Source organism: Tachysurus vachellii, chromosome 2, assembly GCF_030014155.1.
Source record: "Tachysurus vachellii isolate PV-2020 chromosome 2, HZAU_Pvac_v1, whole genome shotgun sequence".
In the NCBI taxonomy this organism is placed as follows: domain Eukaryota; kingdom Metazoa; phylum Chordata; class Actinopteri; order Siluriformes; family Bagridae; genus Tachysurus; species Tachysurus vachellii.
Genome location: NC_083461.1, coordinates 2,654,260 through 2,672,548, shown reverse-complemented (window position 1 = coordinate 2,672,548; position 18,289 = coordinate 2,654,260). Strand labels below are relative to the sequence as shown.

Genomic DNA, 18,289 nt, shown 5'->3' with positions numbered 1-18,289 from the left:
GTGTGTGTGTGTGTGTGTGTGTGTGTGTATGTCAAACCCACTCAGCTCACACGCAAAGTTTGGTCAGTAGCAGGTCTTCCTCCTTCCACCCACGCTGAGAATCAGACGTAATGAAGCAGGAGCTTTCAGCTGGAATGAGTCTCCCTCCGTCTCTAACACACTCTGTCCCTCTGTTAACGTTGTTTTATTGGATTTCCCCCCTCCTTGTTCTGCACAGTGTTTGGAACACAGCCTAAAAAAGATTACACAGCCAGTGTGATGAGTGTTGGAAAGCTCGAGTATTTGGTATGGATTTACTGTAAGCCGGGAGACGTGGAGTTGGACGTGGGTGTGTGTTGGACGAGAATTGAACCGACTCTTCAGCAGTTGATGATGTGATGTGTTCTGACACGGGGCTTTAAGCGGGTGTGATCACATCATTACACAACACACACACACACATTCTGATTTTCTACCTTACTGCTCTTCTAATGTGAAAATTGCGTCCATGTCTAGGCAGGTCCAGGCTTCAGAGCGGGCGAATCTTCAGGGAGATGCGGGGATGATGTTGTCTGGCTTATCTTCAGCCAGAAATATTTATTAAGGAAAATTTAAATCACCCCACGCATGACTCTCATGCTTGATTAACTCACATATCTTTCTTTTTGAGGCTGCTTCTACTTCCGTGGTGTTAAGCATGTTTGAACAGAATCTGTGTGTTTGTCAAGGGTCAGAAGGCAACAGTCTTTTCATCTGAATTGACTCTGAATCGACTCACCTGCAGGAACTGAATCAAAGACTCTTCATATGTTCTAATAGTTCTGAAAGTGCTTTTATTTAATTAATTGTAGAGAGCTCTGTAATGAACAGTGAAGGTGTTAACAGTTTATCATTAACATCGATCATATTTGACTCGTTACTCGTGGTACACATGCTGGAGTTTCTAGATGATTGTATTGGTAGGAAATTTTGAAGTACACATCGTATTACAGCTCAGAATCCAGCTCCAGATGTGTCACCAGCTCCAGATGTGTCACCAGCTCCAGTTGTGTCACCAGCTCCAGATGTGTCACCAGCTCCAGATGTGTCACCAGCTCCAGTTGTGTCACCAGCTCCAGATGTGTCACCAGCTCCAGATGTGTCAAAAGCTCCAGATGTGTCAAAAGCTCCAGATGTGTCACCAGCTCCAGTTGTGTCACCAGCTCCAGTTGTGTCACCAGCTCCAGTTGTGTCACCAGCTCCAGTTGTGTCACCAGCTCCAGATGTGTCACCAGCTCCAGTTGTGTCACCAGCTCCAGTTGTGTCACCAGCTCCAGATGTGTCACCAGCTCCAGATGTGTCACCAGCTCCAGTTGTCACCAGCTCCAGATGTGTCACCAGCTCCAGTTGTGTCACCAGCTCCAGTTGTGTCACCAGTTCCAGATGTGTTCTGCTTCATGAAGCTTTTGGACCTCAAACAGAAGAGGACAACCTCATGAGGATTCTGAGCCATCTAGTGATGTACCAGCTCCAGTCGAATTCCGCTTCATGATGATTTTGTCAACCTCGTGAGGACTTTGGCGAGAACAACCTCTCAATTAATACACAAAATAAAATTCCGCACATGCTGTATCTCCATCGATGAGTATTTGAAGGCTTCAGCATGGACAAGTTGGTGTGCTATGATGAGCTAGTTTATGAGTTGTTCAGAGAGCTGACTGTATATCGCTGTAGAAAGGATATTATTCATAATTACACTCTCCGGTGTTTAATCATTTTTAATCACACACTCCAGTGTCACCCAAATGAGGATGATGTTCCCTTTTGAGTCTGGTTCCTCTCAAGGTTTCTTCCTCTTCCATCTCAGGGAGTTTTTCCTCACCTCAGTCACCTCAGGCTTCCTCATTACAGATACAGTAAATACAAATAAATCTACAATAACATTTTATGTTCTTCAAAGCTGTTTTGAGACAACTTTTGTCCCGTTGTTAAAAACGATATACTAATAAAATTGAATTGAAATTAAATGAATAAATCAGAAATCTGTTCAAAATTTGTAGCTGATGATTTGCATAATTTCTAGAGGACTAAAGGACAAAACTACTGAACATCGTGTCTTAATGTGTTAGAGTTCTGACTTGTGAAGACATCTTAACTCGGAGGCTTTTACCTGCATCTGAGGCACAGCTCATGATAATCAGCCTCAAGGACGGTAAAGTAACAAGGCATTAGGTTTCTAGTGCACTAGACCACTTTAGGTTAAAAAGCAAAAGATTTCCTGTCACTCACTTCTGTGTTTTCTTCCTGACATCCTGGACACCCACTTTGCTGTGTTTTTTCTCTCCGCCTTCTAGAATTTTCTAGTAAGCAACATTGGCACCTCTGTAGAAAATGTCATGATTCATGCTGCATCCATCTGAGATTGAAACACCTGCTAAAACACTGAAACTCTACTATATCAGATCTGTGATATGCTGCAAAATCTGAGGTTTTGGAAGTTTCTTTGCTGAGAGGGATCGAGGGGGTAAAGGTGGTACACTGGGGTGGCTAATCACATGTCAATGCCTCCAAGACCCCAGGTTTTGCTCCGTAGACCTTCTCCTGCCTGAGGATGTGATGTTTAATGACATTTTTCTCATCCTCTTTGTAATCACTGACACCTCCGAACTGTAACAACACCTCAGTGAGAGGATCATTGCTCTCAGACCTTCTGCAGAACTTTCTGGAACACTTTTTATCTAATCTGCCGTGACCGAGTGAGCTTTTTCAAAACAACAGTGTTTTTTTTCACCTAATAATGTTAATCCGATTTGCATGTGTCCACGTTTGCTTCATTCCATCCAAGATCAGATAGGAATCGCCTCCATTTTTATTAAAAAATTACAAAAAACACACGCAATGAAAAAAGTATAATTAATATTTTGTAAACTAATATACGGCACATGTGCAGTGAGTTAAGATGAAGCAGAAGTTCAGTAAATAAAAGAATTACCTACAGGACGTTTGGTTCTGTTTTACAGCTAAAATATGATACATCATGATATGAAGGTTTGCTAAAAACTTTCTAGCAAAAGAAACCGAACAAAAAAAAACTTTGCAAAGGTGGAAAAATAAACTTTGTAAAAATAGAAAAAGAATTTCTCATGACTGCATTATAACACGTTATGAATGTGTTTATTAGCATTATTTCATCATTAACAAACAGTTACTGTGCACAAAGATATTGTGATATCGGCGATGACTATGAACAATGTATCGTACCGCAGCCGATCACAATGTGAATGTTATGTCATCGTATCAGTCCGTCTTTATCTGTTCATCCTGAATCACTGACTCATGTTCAGTTATACAATCTATAACTTATGATATAGTTCCACCCTGTGAGTATTAAATCCGTCTGCAGTCCTCCTGTCTCTCTCTCTCTCTCTCTCTATCTATCTCTTTCTTCATTCTTGTGTAATTTACTCCATATGCGCTTCTTCTTAAAGTCCTTATGAGAAAATACAGGAAGCAAGACTCCGGGACAGACGGGTTAGCGTTACTGCCCTATATTTCATTTCCCTCTCTACCTTGCTTTCATTCTTTCTTTCAGTCTTACGCTTGCCATCTCTCTCTCTCTCTCTCTCTCTCTCTCTGTCTTTCTCTTGTCATCCATCTCTAATTGTCTTTTCACTCCACATGTCTTTTCTGAGGAGAGTAAAGGTTATAGACTTGAACTCTTTAAACTCTTTCCAAAGAGCTTCTTCCACCTGCTCGAATGCGTTATACTCCACACGGTCTCTTCTTACATTTATAATATCCTTTCTTTCAGTCCCTCCCTCTTTCTCTTTTTTTTCCTCCCTCTCCCTCTCTCTCTCTTTAGCTTGATCCCTTTCAAGGTCCTCTTGGCTCACTAGTTTTCATTGAGGATCTCAACACTGAAAACTTTCTCTCTCAGGGATTTTCAGGACGGAGAGAGAGAGAGAGAGAGAGAGAGAGAGAGAGAGAGAGAGAGAGAGAGAGAGAGAGAGAAAAGCTTTAAAAATCTTTAAAGAGAAAAAGAAGGGAGTGGACAACAGAAACATAGAGACAAGTAGAGAAGATGATGGTGTCCCTCTTCTCCATAGTAGCAGGACATCCCGCTGTCTTCATGCTCTCGCTGCTTGGCATTGTGGGATTGTTTCCAGAGATTTCTTTGGGATTCCTGGGTGATGATGAAGATTATTTCATGCAGGAGCTGCTGAGCAGGGAGCATTATTACCGCCTTCCTGTCCAGGAGGAGAGTGTCATGGAAGGTCATGAACTTTCCACACCACCTGTCTACAACAAACCCAAAACCTCGACGAAACAAGCAGGAGGAAAGACAAAGTCAGGTAACCTTTGTCCTTTGCTCATGACTCTTTTTTTTGGAAAGAATAAAACTGTGTGTGTGTGTGTGTGTGTGTGTGTGTGTGTGTGTGTGTGTGTGTGTGTTACCTTAACAATTATCATATATAATTAAGACAAGTCATACTTTAGACCTATTTACACAGTAGTTATGCTTACCGTTGTGGAAGACTCTCGTCCTCACACCTCTCTTTATTCTCTCTGTTGAGGTTAGTAAGACAAAATAATACACACAAGGTTAGATAAAAAAACGCAAACTTGTCAAACAGTGTGTTAAACTTATAAACTCCTCTCTACCCTGTAATTCACCTAACAACACTCCAAACTCCGACACCGAACTCCTAACAACGGTCTGGGTGACTTAGCAACACCATAGCAACCACTTGAAATTTTAGCCAATAAACAAATTGCTCTAGTAAGAGAAGCATGCATGCAATAAGAGCCAGCCTGGCAACTACCATGGAGACAAGACAAACCACCCAGCTACCCCCTAGGACTGACTTAGAAACCACCTAGCAACACCATATCAACCACCTGGGGTATCACAGCACTCTTCTGACCACCGAGGAAACTTAGCAACAGCCTACAGCCAAACTTAGCAACCCCCTGAAATCTCACCTAGAAAGAGTCAGTCACCATAGCAACCTCCTAACAACCACCTAGGAGATTTAGCAACAACCTACTGTATATACCACCTGAAATTCTGTCTAGTAAGAGTAAGCAATCACCTAATAAGAGCTGCGAAACTGCCTGGGGTACCATAGCTATAACCCCTCAATCCATTTAGCACTGACCTAACAACAGTCTAGAAAGCCACCTGGAATATGATATCAACCACCTAGCAACTAGCTGGGATACCATAGCAACCACCTAGCAACCCCTATAGCTCTTAACTAACAACACCTTAGAAACCATTTGTAACAAAGTGCTGGCACTGAAGACTCCTTCCCTACAGTCTACACAAACATATCCCTGTGAAGTCCTGAATGTGCTACGAGCAGATTCATCAGGCCACATCTTTTAAAACCTGTTCTGTATGCGTGCCGATGAATTGTTTATATTTATAAGGACAAAAAATGTGGAATTATTCCCGAAAATTTCTCGACACTTTTGGGATTTATCTAGCAGCAAGCTCTTCCTCCAGGAAGCACATAGTCGGTGCTGTGTTGTTACTGATCCCCATAACACTCGGGAGTTAGAGACGTCGGGATGCTTATTATTGAAGGGTTTTCCTAATCCGTGGCAGAACCCTTCCAGCCGCAGACGTGTATTTACAGAACATATAATTATTCTGTCAAGTTTATTTAGCACCGTAGAGTCGATGTTTATTGTCTTTTCTGCCTCAGATCCTTATCATGAACTTGAATATTCAGTGTGTGATGCGTTTGATATATCGCCGTTCAGACCATTAGGCTACCGTCAGACTTCCCACACACAGAGGGAATGAAAGCCGAACCTCAATAACTCTGTCACATTAAAGAGAAGAATAAACAGAGAGGATCTGGGTAATACACACTCCTACTCTGAGAACACACACTCCTCCGCTTGTATAAATAACATCAAGTGTTTGAGAGTGTTAGTGTTGGAGCGGTTACTGTACCTCACTCCACCACGTAAAGACAAACTAAACACTTGCTAAATGAACAGTGGGATTACTGAGCCTGATTATCGAGCTCTTAACGACGTTATGTATTACGGGATGCGTGCGGTAAAAAATAAATTTGACTTATTCAATAAGATGATGCTTGAATCACTATGGAGATCCTTGCTCCTGAGATTTAAACCTTCTCACAAGCTTCTACAGAACTTCAGAACCTTCTACAGTTCATAAGGAAAAAGTAAGTTTATTTTGTCGCATATCCCAACTTCTGGAGATTGGGTTCAGAGCACCCTGGAGCAGTGAGGGATAAGGGCCTTGCTCAAGGGCCAAACAGTGGCATCTTGGCAGTGCTGTCAACAATGATTAGCAACGCAGAGACTTAACCACTTGAACCACCGCTGCCACTTTCACATGAGCACATTTCAACACAGATTTAAACCCTTTACATATAAACTCTACTCTACTTTTCTCTCCCATTGATCAGATACCTTAAAATCCAGCGTGGCTTTTCATCCATGTAAAATCCATCATAAAAGTGTCGTTCACTCACTTTGTGTTCTCTCTCCAACACGGCTGTCGCTTCTTCAGCTGCCGAGCATCTGTTCATCCAAGATTCAATACAGATTATATGGAGAGTTCAGTAATGATGTCACTTTCACTGTTAGAAAGCGTGATGCAAGTCTGCTATGTAGTGTAAATATTGTTTAGTATCAGTTTATAGTAAAGCTTTAAGGTAAGTTTAGAGCTGTTGGTAGCTGCTGTGATGCTGAACTAAATGGTTGCTAATTCTTGTGGTAACTAAAGTGAGGTAAGTTAAGTTAAGTTTATTAACATCCAGGTTTGTAGTGCAGTTTAAAGAACCGACAGTCCGAACAAACTGGGATTATTGTGAAAAGAAAACACACTGGGACTCCTGCAAAAGACTCATCCGAAGGTCCAGGACTCCTGGGCAAAAATGCTAGCTGCCTATGAGGGGTGGTCTCCAGAAGGAGCAACATCCTCATCAAAGCGGGAAAAAAGGATGATAACCTCAATTGTGCAAGGAGGCAGAGCGACAACATCACCTGTGCAAGGAGGTAGAGTGACACCATCACCTGTGCAAGGAAGCAGAGTGACACCATCACCTGTGCAAGGAGGCAGAGCGACACCATCACCTGTGCAAGGAGGCAGAGCAACACCATCACCTGTGCAAGGAGGTAGAGCGACAACATCACCTGTGCAAGGACGTAGAGTGACACCATCACCTGTGCAAGGAGGCAGAGCGACACCATCACCTGTGCAAGGAGGCAGAGCGACACCATCACCTGTGCAAGGAGGTAGAGTGACACCATCACCTGTGCAAGGAGGCAGAGTGACACCATCACCTGTGCAAGGAGGCAGAGCAACACCATCACCTGTGCAAGGAGGCAGAGCAACACCATCACCTGTGCACGATGACAGAACAACGTCTTCACCTTTGCAGGGTAGTGAAGAAAAGTCCTCAGCAGTGCTGGGAGACGGAGGGGCCTCAGTGCAGCTGAAGGTGGGGCAGCATCTACAACAGAGCAAGTAAGTACATCAGTGACCTATCATCTACTGAACCAGGAGGTGGAGCAACCTTTACACCAAAGCCGAGGGCAGACACAGGACAGCCAGGTTGGTCAGGATAGGTGAAGAATGAAGAATTGATGATGTCAAAGTCACCAGGTGGTGGAGTGGTGATATATTTGGTCAAGGACAAAACAGATTTTCTTCAGGACAGAGGACAAAAAACAGGGTGCTGTAAAACCTTTTAGCAAGAAGGTAAAATGTACAAATAGAGACAAATGTGTAAAGAATCAACATACAGTAAGACCAATGACAGATCTGAGCAACAAGGAATTATGGACTTACACTGGACAATACATGAGGAACCCTGGAGGAACCACAATGTGTCCACAGCAGATGCACCAAAGCTTTTAAAAGACACAATAAGAAGGTATTATGAAGCATACAGTGAAGAATGAATGAATTAAAGTCCTTGGTCTGGAGATTCTTCTGGAGGGACCCTGGTCAGACCTGAAGGTGGTGCTGTAGTGCACACTTATGCTCTAGCTATGGGAAAAGAAGTCTATTCTGAAATTCTTTATCTTTCAGAGCATGAGAACTTTCTAAACAGAGTGTTTTTATAACCTTCAGTAGTGTTTATGACCAAAAAAGTGTTTTACTTCTAACACACATCTCAGTGCCAACAGCCTCATAAACAACCCACATGTAAACTCAGCTGTTGCTGAAACTTCATTCTGTTTGTTTTTTCAGTGAAATCTTCAAACAAGAAAGCTGAGAAGACAGCAAACAGCATCAGTGAAGCTGACGGACATTATCGCTCTGAGACAGTGGGTAAGTTTTATCATGTGTATGTCACAATTGGTGTGAATGTGCATTAAAATGCATATAAAAATGCATTTTTTGTGTGTGTGTGTGTGTGTGTGTGTGTGTGTGTGTGTGTGCGTGTGTGTGTGTGTGTGAGGTGTGTGTGTGTGTGAGTGTGTGTGTGTGTGCGTGTGTGTGTGTGAGGTGTGCGTGTGTGTGTGAGGTGTGTGTGTGTGTTTGTGTGTGTGTGTGTGTGTGTGTGTGTGTGAGAGGTGTGTGTGTGTGAGGTGTGTGTGTATGTGTGAGGTCTGTGTGTGTGTGTGAGGTGTGTGTGTGTGTGAGGGTTGTGTGTGAGGTGTGTGTGTGTGTGAGGTCTGTGTGTGTGTGAGGTGTGTGTGTGTGTGTGAGGTCTGTGTGTGTGTGAGGTGTGTGTGTGTGTGTGAGGTGTGTGTGTGTGAGTGTGTGCGTGTGTGTGTGTGTGAGGTGTGTGTGTGTGAGGTGTGTGTGTGTGTGTGTGTGTGTGTGTGTGTGTGTGAGGTGTGTGTGAGGTGTGTGTGTGTGTGAGGTGTGTGTGTATGTGTGAGGTCTGTGTGTGTGTGTGTGTGTGAGGTCTGTGTGTGTGTGAGGTGTGTGTGTGTGTGTGTGAGGTGTGTGTGTATGTGTGAGGTCTGTGTGTGTGTGAGGTGTGTGTGTGTGTGAGGGTTGTGTGTGAGGTCTGTGTGTGTGTGTGTGTGTGTGTGAGGTGTGTGTGTGTGTGTGAGGTGTGTGTGTGTGTGTGTGTGTGAGGTGTGAGACGACACAGAAGATCTGACAGCAATGAAACTGCTGAAGCTCATTGAAAGCTTCACAACTTGGAAAAAATATTTTTGATATTGTCTTGGAAAAGAAATCCTTTTAAACCTGAACACAGCTTGAGACAAGAAAGGTGAGACGAGAGACGTAAGATGTGAGATGTGAGACGTAAGATGTGAGACGTGAGACGTAAGATGTGAGACGTGAGACGTGAGACGAGGGACGTAAGATGTGAGATGTGAGACGTAAGATGTGAGACGTAAGACGTGAGACGTAAGATGTGAGACCTGAGACGTAAGATGTGAGACGTGAGACGTAAGATGTGAGACGTGAGACACTTTCAGCTCCGGCTGGTTAATATATCCAACAATCCCACGCTGCTCATGTGATTTATATCCTGTGAGAACACTATTCCTGAAACACTTCCGTTTCTGCCAACGCTCGTGTGTGTGTGTGTGTGTGTGTGTGTGTGTGTGTGTGTGAGAGATTTGGCATGAAAGGCAGTTGGCATGACTTCACTGTGAAGTCTTGTGTGTGATCCTTATTAACTTTTATGCTCCGTTCTGCTGAAAGTGACCCATTTTAAATGCAATGATTTCAGGGAAACTTTTAAAGCCACTTTACAGCGTTTACTTGGCCAGATTTTTGTACAAAAAAATAAGATTTTTATTACAGAGAGGACGTTTGACGTTTATCTCCTTTTGTTCCAGAGTGTTTCACATTGTGCAGCTCACAGCCGAGTTCACGGTTCAGTTCTGAGCTGGAGTTAACATCCGTATTAAAGATAGTTTACACATAATTAGACCCTAAGGACCGATATTTCACACTGAAGTCTAGAAACAGATCACGGTTCACATGAAACATCGGTACAGTGAGAGCAGGGAAGTGCAGAGAGGTACTGAACCCGAGGTGACGGGGTTCTGCAGATCAGACGTTCAGGAGTGAATGTAATCTGCATGTGTTTTACCTGCTGACGGAGTTATTGGTGCAGCACCAGATCTCTGTGGGACACGAACAAATGATAGATTAAAAATCTGCTGAGTCGATATGGTCGCGTTCTCCATCAGCGCTCCATATGGTCGTGTTCTCCATCAGCGCTCCATATGGTCGTGTTCTCCATCAGCGCTCCATATGGTCGCGTTCTCCATCAGCGCTCCATATGGTCGCGTTCTCCATCAGCGCTCCATATGGTCGCGTTCTCCATCAGCGCTCCATATGGTCGCGTTCTCCATCAGCGCTCCATATGGTCGTGTTCTCCATCAGCGCTCCATATGGTCGTGTTCTCCATCAGCGCTCCATATGGTCGCGTTCTCCATCAGCGCTCCATATGGTCGCGTTCTCCATCAGCGCTCGATATGGTCGCGTTCTCCATCAGCACTAGATATTGTCGCGTTCTCCATCAGCGCTCGATATGGTCGCGTTCTCCATCAGCACTAGATATTGTCGCGTTCTCCATCAGCGCTCGATATGGTCGTGTTCTCCATCAGCGCTCGATATGGTCGCGTTCTCCATCAGCGCTCGATATGGTCGCGTTCTCCATCAGCGCTCGATATGGTCGCGTTCTCCATCAGCGCTCGATATGGTCGCGTTCTCCATCAGCGCTCGATATGGTCGCGTTCTCCATCAGCGCTCGATATGGTCGCGTTCTCCATCAGCGCTCGATATGGTCGCGTTCTCCATCAGCGCTCGATATGGTCGCGTTCTCCATCAGCGCTCGATATGGTCGCGTTCTCCATCAGCGCTCGATATGGTCGCGTTCTCCATCAGCGCTCGATATGGTCGCGTTCTCCATCAGCGCTCGATATGGTCGCGTTCTCCATCAGCGCTCGATATGGTCGCGTTCTCCATCAGCGCTCGATATGGTCGCGTTCTCCATCAGCGCTCGATATGGTCGCGTTCTCCATCAGCGCTCGATATGGTCGCGTTCTCCATCAGCGCTCGTGATGATTTAAGAACCAGACCGACGTTACGAAGTGCTGAGAGGGAACTCGGACATGTTCGGCTCAGGATTCAGAGGTTTCCAGCATTTTATTTTGCATACAAAATATTTTAGGGTAATTTACAGTGTAAACATTGCCAGAGATTTTTGGTAAAACGTCTAAATCATTTTTTAACAAGCGACTCTTTCATTTGAACTCACCATCACTTCCATCACATTAAATGATGAATTATTGTGTGTTTCAGTTCCTTCTCTTCGGCAATTCACTTAATGACCCGATTCGTAAATATTTTACTTATATGAACTCATAAAGTGAGCTGTAAAGTGTGAGAGAGAGAGAGGGAGAGAGAGAGAGAGAGAAGAGAGAGAGAGGAGAGAGAGAGAGAGAGAGAGAGAGAAGAGAGAGAGAGAGAGAGAGAGAGAGAGAGGGAGAGGGAGAGAGAGAGAGAGAGAAGAGAGAAGAGAGAGAGAGCGACAGATGGAGAAGAGAGAGAGAGAGAGAGAGAGAGAGAGAGAGAGAGAGAGAGAGAGAGAGAGAGAGAAGAGAGAGAGAGAGAGACAGATGGAGAAGAGAGAGAGAGAGAGAGAGAGAGAGAGAGAGGGAGAGAGAGAGAGAGAGAGAGAGAAGAGAGAAGAGAGAGAGAGCGACAGATGGAGAAGAGAGAGAGAGAGAGAGAGAGAGAGAGAGAGAGAGAGAAGAGAGAGAGAGACAGATGGAGAAGAGAGAGAGAGAGAGAGAGAGAGAGAGAGAGAGAGAGAGAGAGAGAGAGACAGCTGAACAGAGCTCCATGATTTCCTGGGAATATGACACTGATTGAAGGACAGGACTGAAACCGTTTCAGCTGAGTTCACTTCAGGATGTTCTGCACAGATGTTTGGACAGGAAAGACGTCCTCATCGGAGAACTCGCTCGGGGATCTGATCTGTCTGATGATTTAATGTTTCTTAGATGGAGAATAAAATGACGGAGTTCAGTTCCAGTAGAGGATCAAGGCGTCTCAATTAGGACACAGGGAAAGTTTCTGTCGTTCTGAGTGGAACTTCTGAGCTCCAGCTTTCATTCTGAGTGGAACTTCTGAGGTCCAGCTTTCATTCTGAGTGGAACTTCTGAGCTCCAGCTTTCATTCTGAGTGGAACTTCTGAGCTCCAGCTTTCATTCTGAGTGGAACTTCTGAGCTCCAGCTTTCATTCTGAGTGGAACTTCTGAGCTCCAGCTTTCATTCTGAGTGGAACTTCTGAGCTCCAGCTTTCGGAGTAAAGGGTCAAGGTTTATAAAGAGCCACCGATGCTCTGAAACTTTATTCACAAAACATCCATAATGTGAGGAGTCGTCACTCCGGCTCATGATGAACTGGTGTCACCTCAACTGTCTGCCGTCACCTGCCTGATCCAGCCGTGAGAAGGACTTCAGCATGTTCATCTTTTCTCAAAGACGTTCTTAAAGTCTATCTAAAACATGATATGGAGTGGATTATTCTGAATGGGGTTTACACTAAAAAGTGTTCATTTCCCCTCTGTGTGGATACTTTAGGGTCACGACGTAGTCCTAGTTTAGACGAGAGAAATAAAAGAGAGAAAGTGAGAGAGAGAGAGAGAGAGAGAGAGAGAGAGAAAGAAAGAGAGGGGGGGGGAGAGAGGGGGGTGTCACATATCACAAGATGCTTTAGAGAAAAATCCTGGCAGTCCCTGTATTTGTGTGTGTGTGTGAGTGAGTGAGTGAGTGAGTGAGTGAGTGAGTGAGAGAGAAAGGCATGGATGAGTAGGAATGCTAGAATGTGTGTGTGTGTGGGGGGGGTGTTTGTGTGTGTGTGAAAGAGTGCGTGAGTGTGTTTGTGTGTGTGAGTGTGTGTGTGGTGTGTGTGAATGTGTGTGTGTGTGTGTGTGTGTGTGTATGTGGGTGGGTGTGGGTGTTTGTGTGTGTGTGAAAGAATGAGTGAGTGAGTGTGTGTGTGTGTGATGTGTGTGTGTGTGTGTGTGTGTGTGTGTGTGTGTGTGTGTGTGTGTGTGTGTGTGTGTGATGTGTGTGTGTGTGTGTGTGTGTGTGTGTATGTGGTGTGTGTGTGGTGTGTGTGTGTGTGATGTGTGTGTGTGTGATGTGTGTGTGTGTGTGTGTGTGTGTGTGTGTGATGTGTGTGTGTGTGTGTGTGTGTGTGTGTGATGTGTGAACGAGACAGGAAGAAAGTGGTGTTTTTTTTCACGTTCTAGTGATAAAGTTCAGCTTGGTTACAGCAGCTCTGCTCCATTCGAGGTGTAATTACAGGGTCATTAATGTCCTTATCCAGCGCTTTGATGTCTCCATCACTGGAAACATCACAGAATAACAGTCGCCTTTATCTGTCCTGTCCTGAATGGTCCACAACGGTTGTGAACAGAGGACCTGGACAACAAGATCTCATCCAAAAAGACCAGCTAAAAAATCCATCATGAAGCAGTGCAACATCAAACCCTGTGACTTTAAACATCTGGCTGTTAACAAGCCACCATGGAGCTTTTCCTTAGCTTGCTTGGATTCCTCTACGCTGGAATCCTGAAGGACAAACCAAAGCAAAAACATCTGACAATGAAGAGAACTCATTTCACATGCTGTGTTCAGCTGCGTCGCCTGCAGCAGGATATGTGGCTCTGGAGATGGGCTCCACAGCCACGGGACCGAACGACTGCCAAAAGGTTTTAGTCTGGCTCAGTTAAGCACTGGGACATGAAAGAAAACTCAGAAGGAGACCACCGTTAGCTGTGAACTCATAGAGGACCATGTGTGATGTTCAGGAGTTTTACATTAACACAATCCAGTGACAGGCAGTGGTGTCAAAAGTATTCACACTCATTACTCAGGTAAAAGATACTAGGGTTTATAAAAAGACTTCTGTAGAAGTTAAAGTATCAACTCGAGCTTTTTACTCAAGTAAAAGTGTAAAAATTCTGGTTTCAAAACTACTTTAAAAGTATAAACGTAAAAGTAATGCAAGGAAAAAATGTCATTAAGGACAAAAGCTTAGGTTGTGCTACAGGGGCCTATTGTGCGCTGTGCTACAGGGGCCTATTGTGCGCTGTGCTACAGGGGCCTATTGTGCACTGTGCTACAGGGGCCTATTGTGCGCTGTGCTACAGGGGCCTATTGTGCGCTGTGCTACAGGGGCCTATTGTGCGCTGTGCTACAGGGGCCTATTGTGCGCTGTGCTACAGGGGCCTATTGTGCGCTGTGCTACAGGGGCCTATTGTGCGCTGTGCTACAGGGGCCTATTGTGCGCTGTGCTACAGGGGCCTATTGTGCGCTGTGCTACAGGGGCCTATTGTGCGCTGTGCTACAGGGGCCTATTGTGCGCTGTGCTACAGGGGCCTATTGTGCACTACCAAACCTCCTCAAAACATATTTCTAAAGGTCATAATGACTATAATGTTATATTAATATGATTCATTTATTCATTCATCTTCTACCGCTTATCCGAACTACCTCGGGTCACGGGGAGCCTGTGCCTATCTCAGGCGTCATTGGGCATCAAGGCAGGATACACACTGGACGGAGTGCCAACCCATCACAGGGCACACACACACACACTCTCATTCACTCACACAATCACACACTACGGACAATTTTCCAGAGATGCCAATCAACCTACCATGCATGTCTTTGGACTGGGGGAGGAAACCGGAGTACCCGGAGGAAACCCCCGAGGCACGGGGAGAACATGCAAACTCCACACACCCAAGGCGGAGGCAAAAAGTCAAACTTCAGAGGCACATCATCAATAACCTTTATTAAAACAAACACATTAGACTTTAACAACATGAGACAAAGAGTCACTAATAGGCTTTGTTCATACACAAAAGCAGCTGGTTCTCAAAGTTCTTTGAGCCAATGCATGCTCTTCTTGGTCTGAAGATCAGCCCTGCAACACTAAACAGTCTTTCACAGGCTGCTGAGGCCTGGAGAGCAGTTTAAGCTTAAATAAATCAGTACCTCTACTGTGTCTCCTGGGCATCTCAGGTATGCATCCAACTGCTGGGTCGTTTCAAGAAGGCTGGTCTTCTTCACGGAGGAAAAGAAGTTTATTAGAATAAAGAAATTCATACAGATTTAAAACATGAGGATGAGAAAAGTATGACAGATTTTTTCTTTTTGAGTGAACTATCCCTTTAAAGATGTTTTAGGACCACAAGCAGCTGCTGGCAGGACTGAAAATTAGCAGTAAAATCATTTTAAACAGCATTTGGCTAATAGTTGGGGCTATTAGCTCTTTACAAGGACACATAGACAGGATCATGACTATCCTTAGTACATACCTTATCAACCAGCTGTAGATTATAAATACAAATATAGCAATAATTTAAGCTGCGATAACATTTGGCTAAAGTCAAATTTGTTAATAATTGACTGATAACAAAATTTCAGCTCACCTCAATATGCTTTTTTAAATTAGACGGCGAGTTTAACGGTATTTGGGTGCGCGTAGCTTACAGCGCATGTGCTATGACTTATTTTTACATCCAACAATTTCAAACAAATCTTCCAGGTCCAGCCAGGGATGTACTGTATAAGGGCTGGGGTTGGTTGGTCTTCCTGGCTACCAACTTCCTTGCTGGTGCTGGTGCTGGTTGTTGAGACATTGATTTTGAGTTTTGAGCCTCTGCCACGGACATCTTCGTACTTGGCTCCCTCTGCTACGTCCAGCGTTGGGTGACTGAACCCTGGGTGTGACGTGATTTGTGTCATGTGCAGGTGCGATGGGTCGCGTACAAACCAATAGGGTGTCGGAATGGTACATGTTTATACTTCTCATCCAACCACAATCACATTCACTCTGTCCGGATGCCGCGATTTATCTTGATAGGTTTTTTTTGAATGATGATGACAAGCCGAAACGAAATAGGAGTAACGAGACTATTTTTAAAAAGGAGTAGAAAGTACAGATAATTGCGTGAAAATGTAAGGAGTAGAAGTAAAAAATAATTACTCTATTAATGTATAGATACTCAAAATTTCTACTTAAGTAAAGTAACGAAGTATTTGTACTTCGTTACTTGACACCTCTGGTGACAGGTGATAGCAGCAATCAAGCTGAAGGTGATGGAGCTTCCTAAAGTTCTCTGATGCCTCTTTTCCACCAAAAAGAACCGGGTGCTGGTTCAGAGCTAGTGCTGGTGCTGGTTCAAAGTTGGTTCCACTGGCGAACCTTCTAAGAACCGGTTTGCCTTTCCACCGGCTAAAGCGCATCACAGAGCCGAGTCTGACGTCACTGTATACGTGTCACGTTACACAGCAACGTTAGCGCAGCAGCGACAAACACAAACACATCAACAATGGTGGATGTTGCTTTACTGTTAATGCTCATGGCTTTGTGAACCTACATCAACACCCAAACGCGGCGAATCCAACGTGTACGTGCAGCTCCATGTAATCTGTATAAACGGAGGTTGTAATCGAGAAAATACATAACGTTATTTTATCATTAACACAGAAAAATTTAGCCTTAGCATGTAGCTACTTACTATCATGTGTGCTGATAATGTATCATATCGCGGTAAAGTAAAAGTGTATTAAACATTAGTATACTTAAGGTACATTATCAAATGCACTAACAGTAGCCCCACCCACAGCCCCTGACACAAGCGGTTCTTAAGTCTAGACCAGCAACGTTTTGGTGCTACTTAAGAACCACTTTTCCTGGTTCAGAGCCGGTGCTTTGGCTGTCGAAACAGAAAGAACTGGTTCTAAATTAGGCTCCGAACCAGCACTCAAACTGCCTCGGTGGAAAAGGGGCAAGAGACACCTCATACTGAACTCATGACAGCATTTAGACAAATCAGAACTCTTTTGGAATGACACTCTCATCAAACAAAACAAAACTCTCCTAATCCACTTTTCATCCACACAGTGACGCATGGTGGTGGTGGGAGCATCATGATAAGGGGCTGATTGCCTTGAACTGAAGATGATTTGCAATGATCTGGACCAACGGTGTTTCCCCAGTCAGGATGCTCTCTGTGATGTTAGAAGATGCTGAGGCTTTTATTGTTCCTTCCAAACTGATTGAGCTTCCAAAGGAAACAGGCAGAACTTGCAGTAGGAGGACCAGGAGTGGTCATCAGTGACGTGAACACAAAGGAACCTTTCTCTGTTGATGTGTAAGGGTGTGTGCGGGTGCTCCGCTCCGGGACTTCCTGTAGTCAATTATCACTTCCTTCTGTGTCAAGAGAAGGTTGTTGTCAAGGCAATGCAGTCATGCTTGAACAGGAAGTATAGAAGGCAGCAGATTAGTCATCTCTGTGAAACACCTGCGTGGAGGAGGTCAAGCTACTGGCTACTGGTGCACATTGTGATGTTTGAGCTGTAATCCATGATCAGCATTCTCACACCGGTGCTCTTTTTCTGTAGGTGTGTGAGAGTAGCAGAGATCTTAGGAGCAATGGTGTTGTCTGTGGTTCTGGTCCATGGTCCAATCCCTGCTCATGGCGCTCAGTGTGAATGATGGTAGCCATTAAAGCCAAGCAGGTGATGACAGGATCTTGAATGATGATGGTCTTCTTGCATTCTGAAGCAACTCCACAATTGATATTATATGACATTAAAATTCTTTTCTTCACATATCCCAGACTTCAGGTTCAGCCATGACCAAGTGCCCCTGAAGCAGAAAAGATCATGGGTGACCCCAGCTTGGTGGCCTTGACCTTCTGATCAATAACCCAGAGCCTGAGCCATAGAGCCACAGCACTAGCTGAGGCTCCATCGGCTAGAGAGCCGTCACAGAGCTGAGTCTGACGTCACTGTATACGTGTCACCTTTCCCAGAAATGTTAGTGCAGCAGCGACAAACACAAACACAAACACATCAACAATAGCGGATGTTGCTTTACTGTTAATGCTCATGGCTTTGTGAACCTAGATTGGCATCCAAACGCGGCCCTAACCTTAGCCTTAGCATGTAGCTACCTGCTATCATGTGTGCTGATAACTGATCATATTGCGGTAAAGTAAAAGTGTATTAAACATTAGTATACTTAAGGTACATTATCTAATGCGCTAACAGTAGCCCCGCCCCCAGCCACACCCACAGCTCCTGACACAAGCAGTTCTTAAGTTTAGACCAGCAACGTTTTGGTGCTACTTAAGAACCACTTTTCCTGGTTCAGAGCCGGTGCTTTGGCTGTCGAAAAAGAAAGAACTGGTTCTAAATTAGGCTCCGAACCTGCACTCAAACTGCCTCGGTGGAAAAGGGGCACATGTGTGCTTGAGGTTTGACAGTGTGTTGGCTTTCTGGAGATTAGATCTGGCTTTCCTGGGGGTGTAAGCAGCAGTTTGTGCTTGGT

The 18,289-nt window shown here is 44.5% G+C and overlaps 1 protein-coding gene across 1 annotated transcript in view; it reads left to right on the top strand.

The window, feature by feature from the left end:
- Window positions 1-4,039: 4,039 nt before the first annotated feature.
- cpxm2 (carboxypeptidase X (M14 family), member 2) overlaps window positions 4,040-18,289 on the top strand; it is a 39,306-nt gene continuing 25,056 nt past the window's right edge. Inside the window, exons 1-2 of the mRNA XM_060893741.1 lie at window positions 4,040-4,310; window positions 8,201-8,281. Coding sequence (XP_060749724.1) covers window positions 4,040-4,310; window positions 8,201-8,281 — 352 coding nt within the window. The remainder of the gene's footprint in view (window positions 4,311-8,200; window positions 8,282-18,289) is intronic.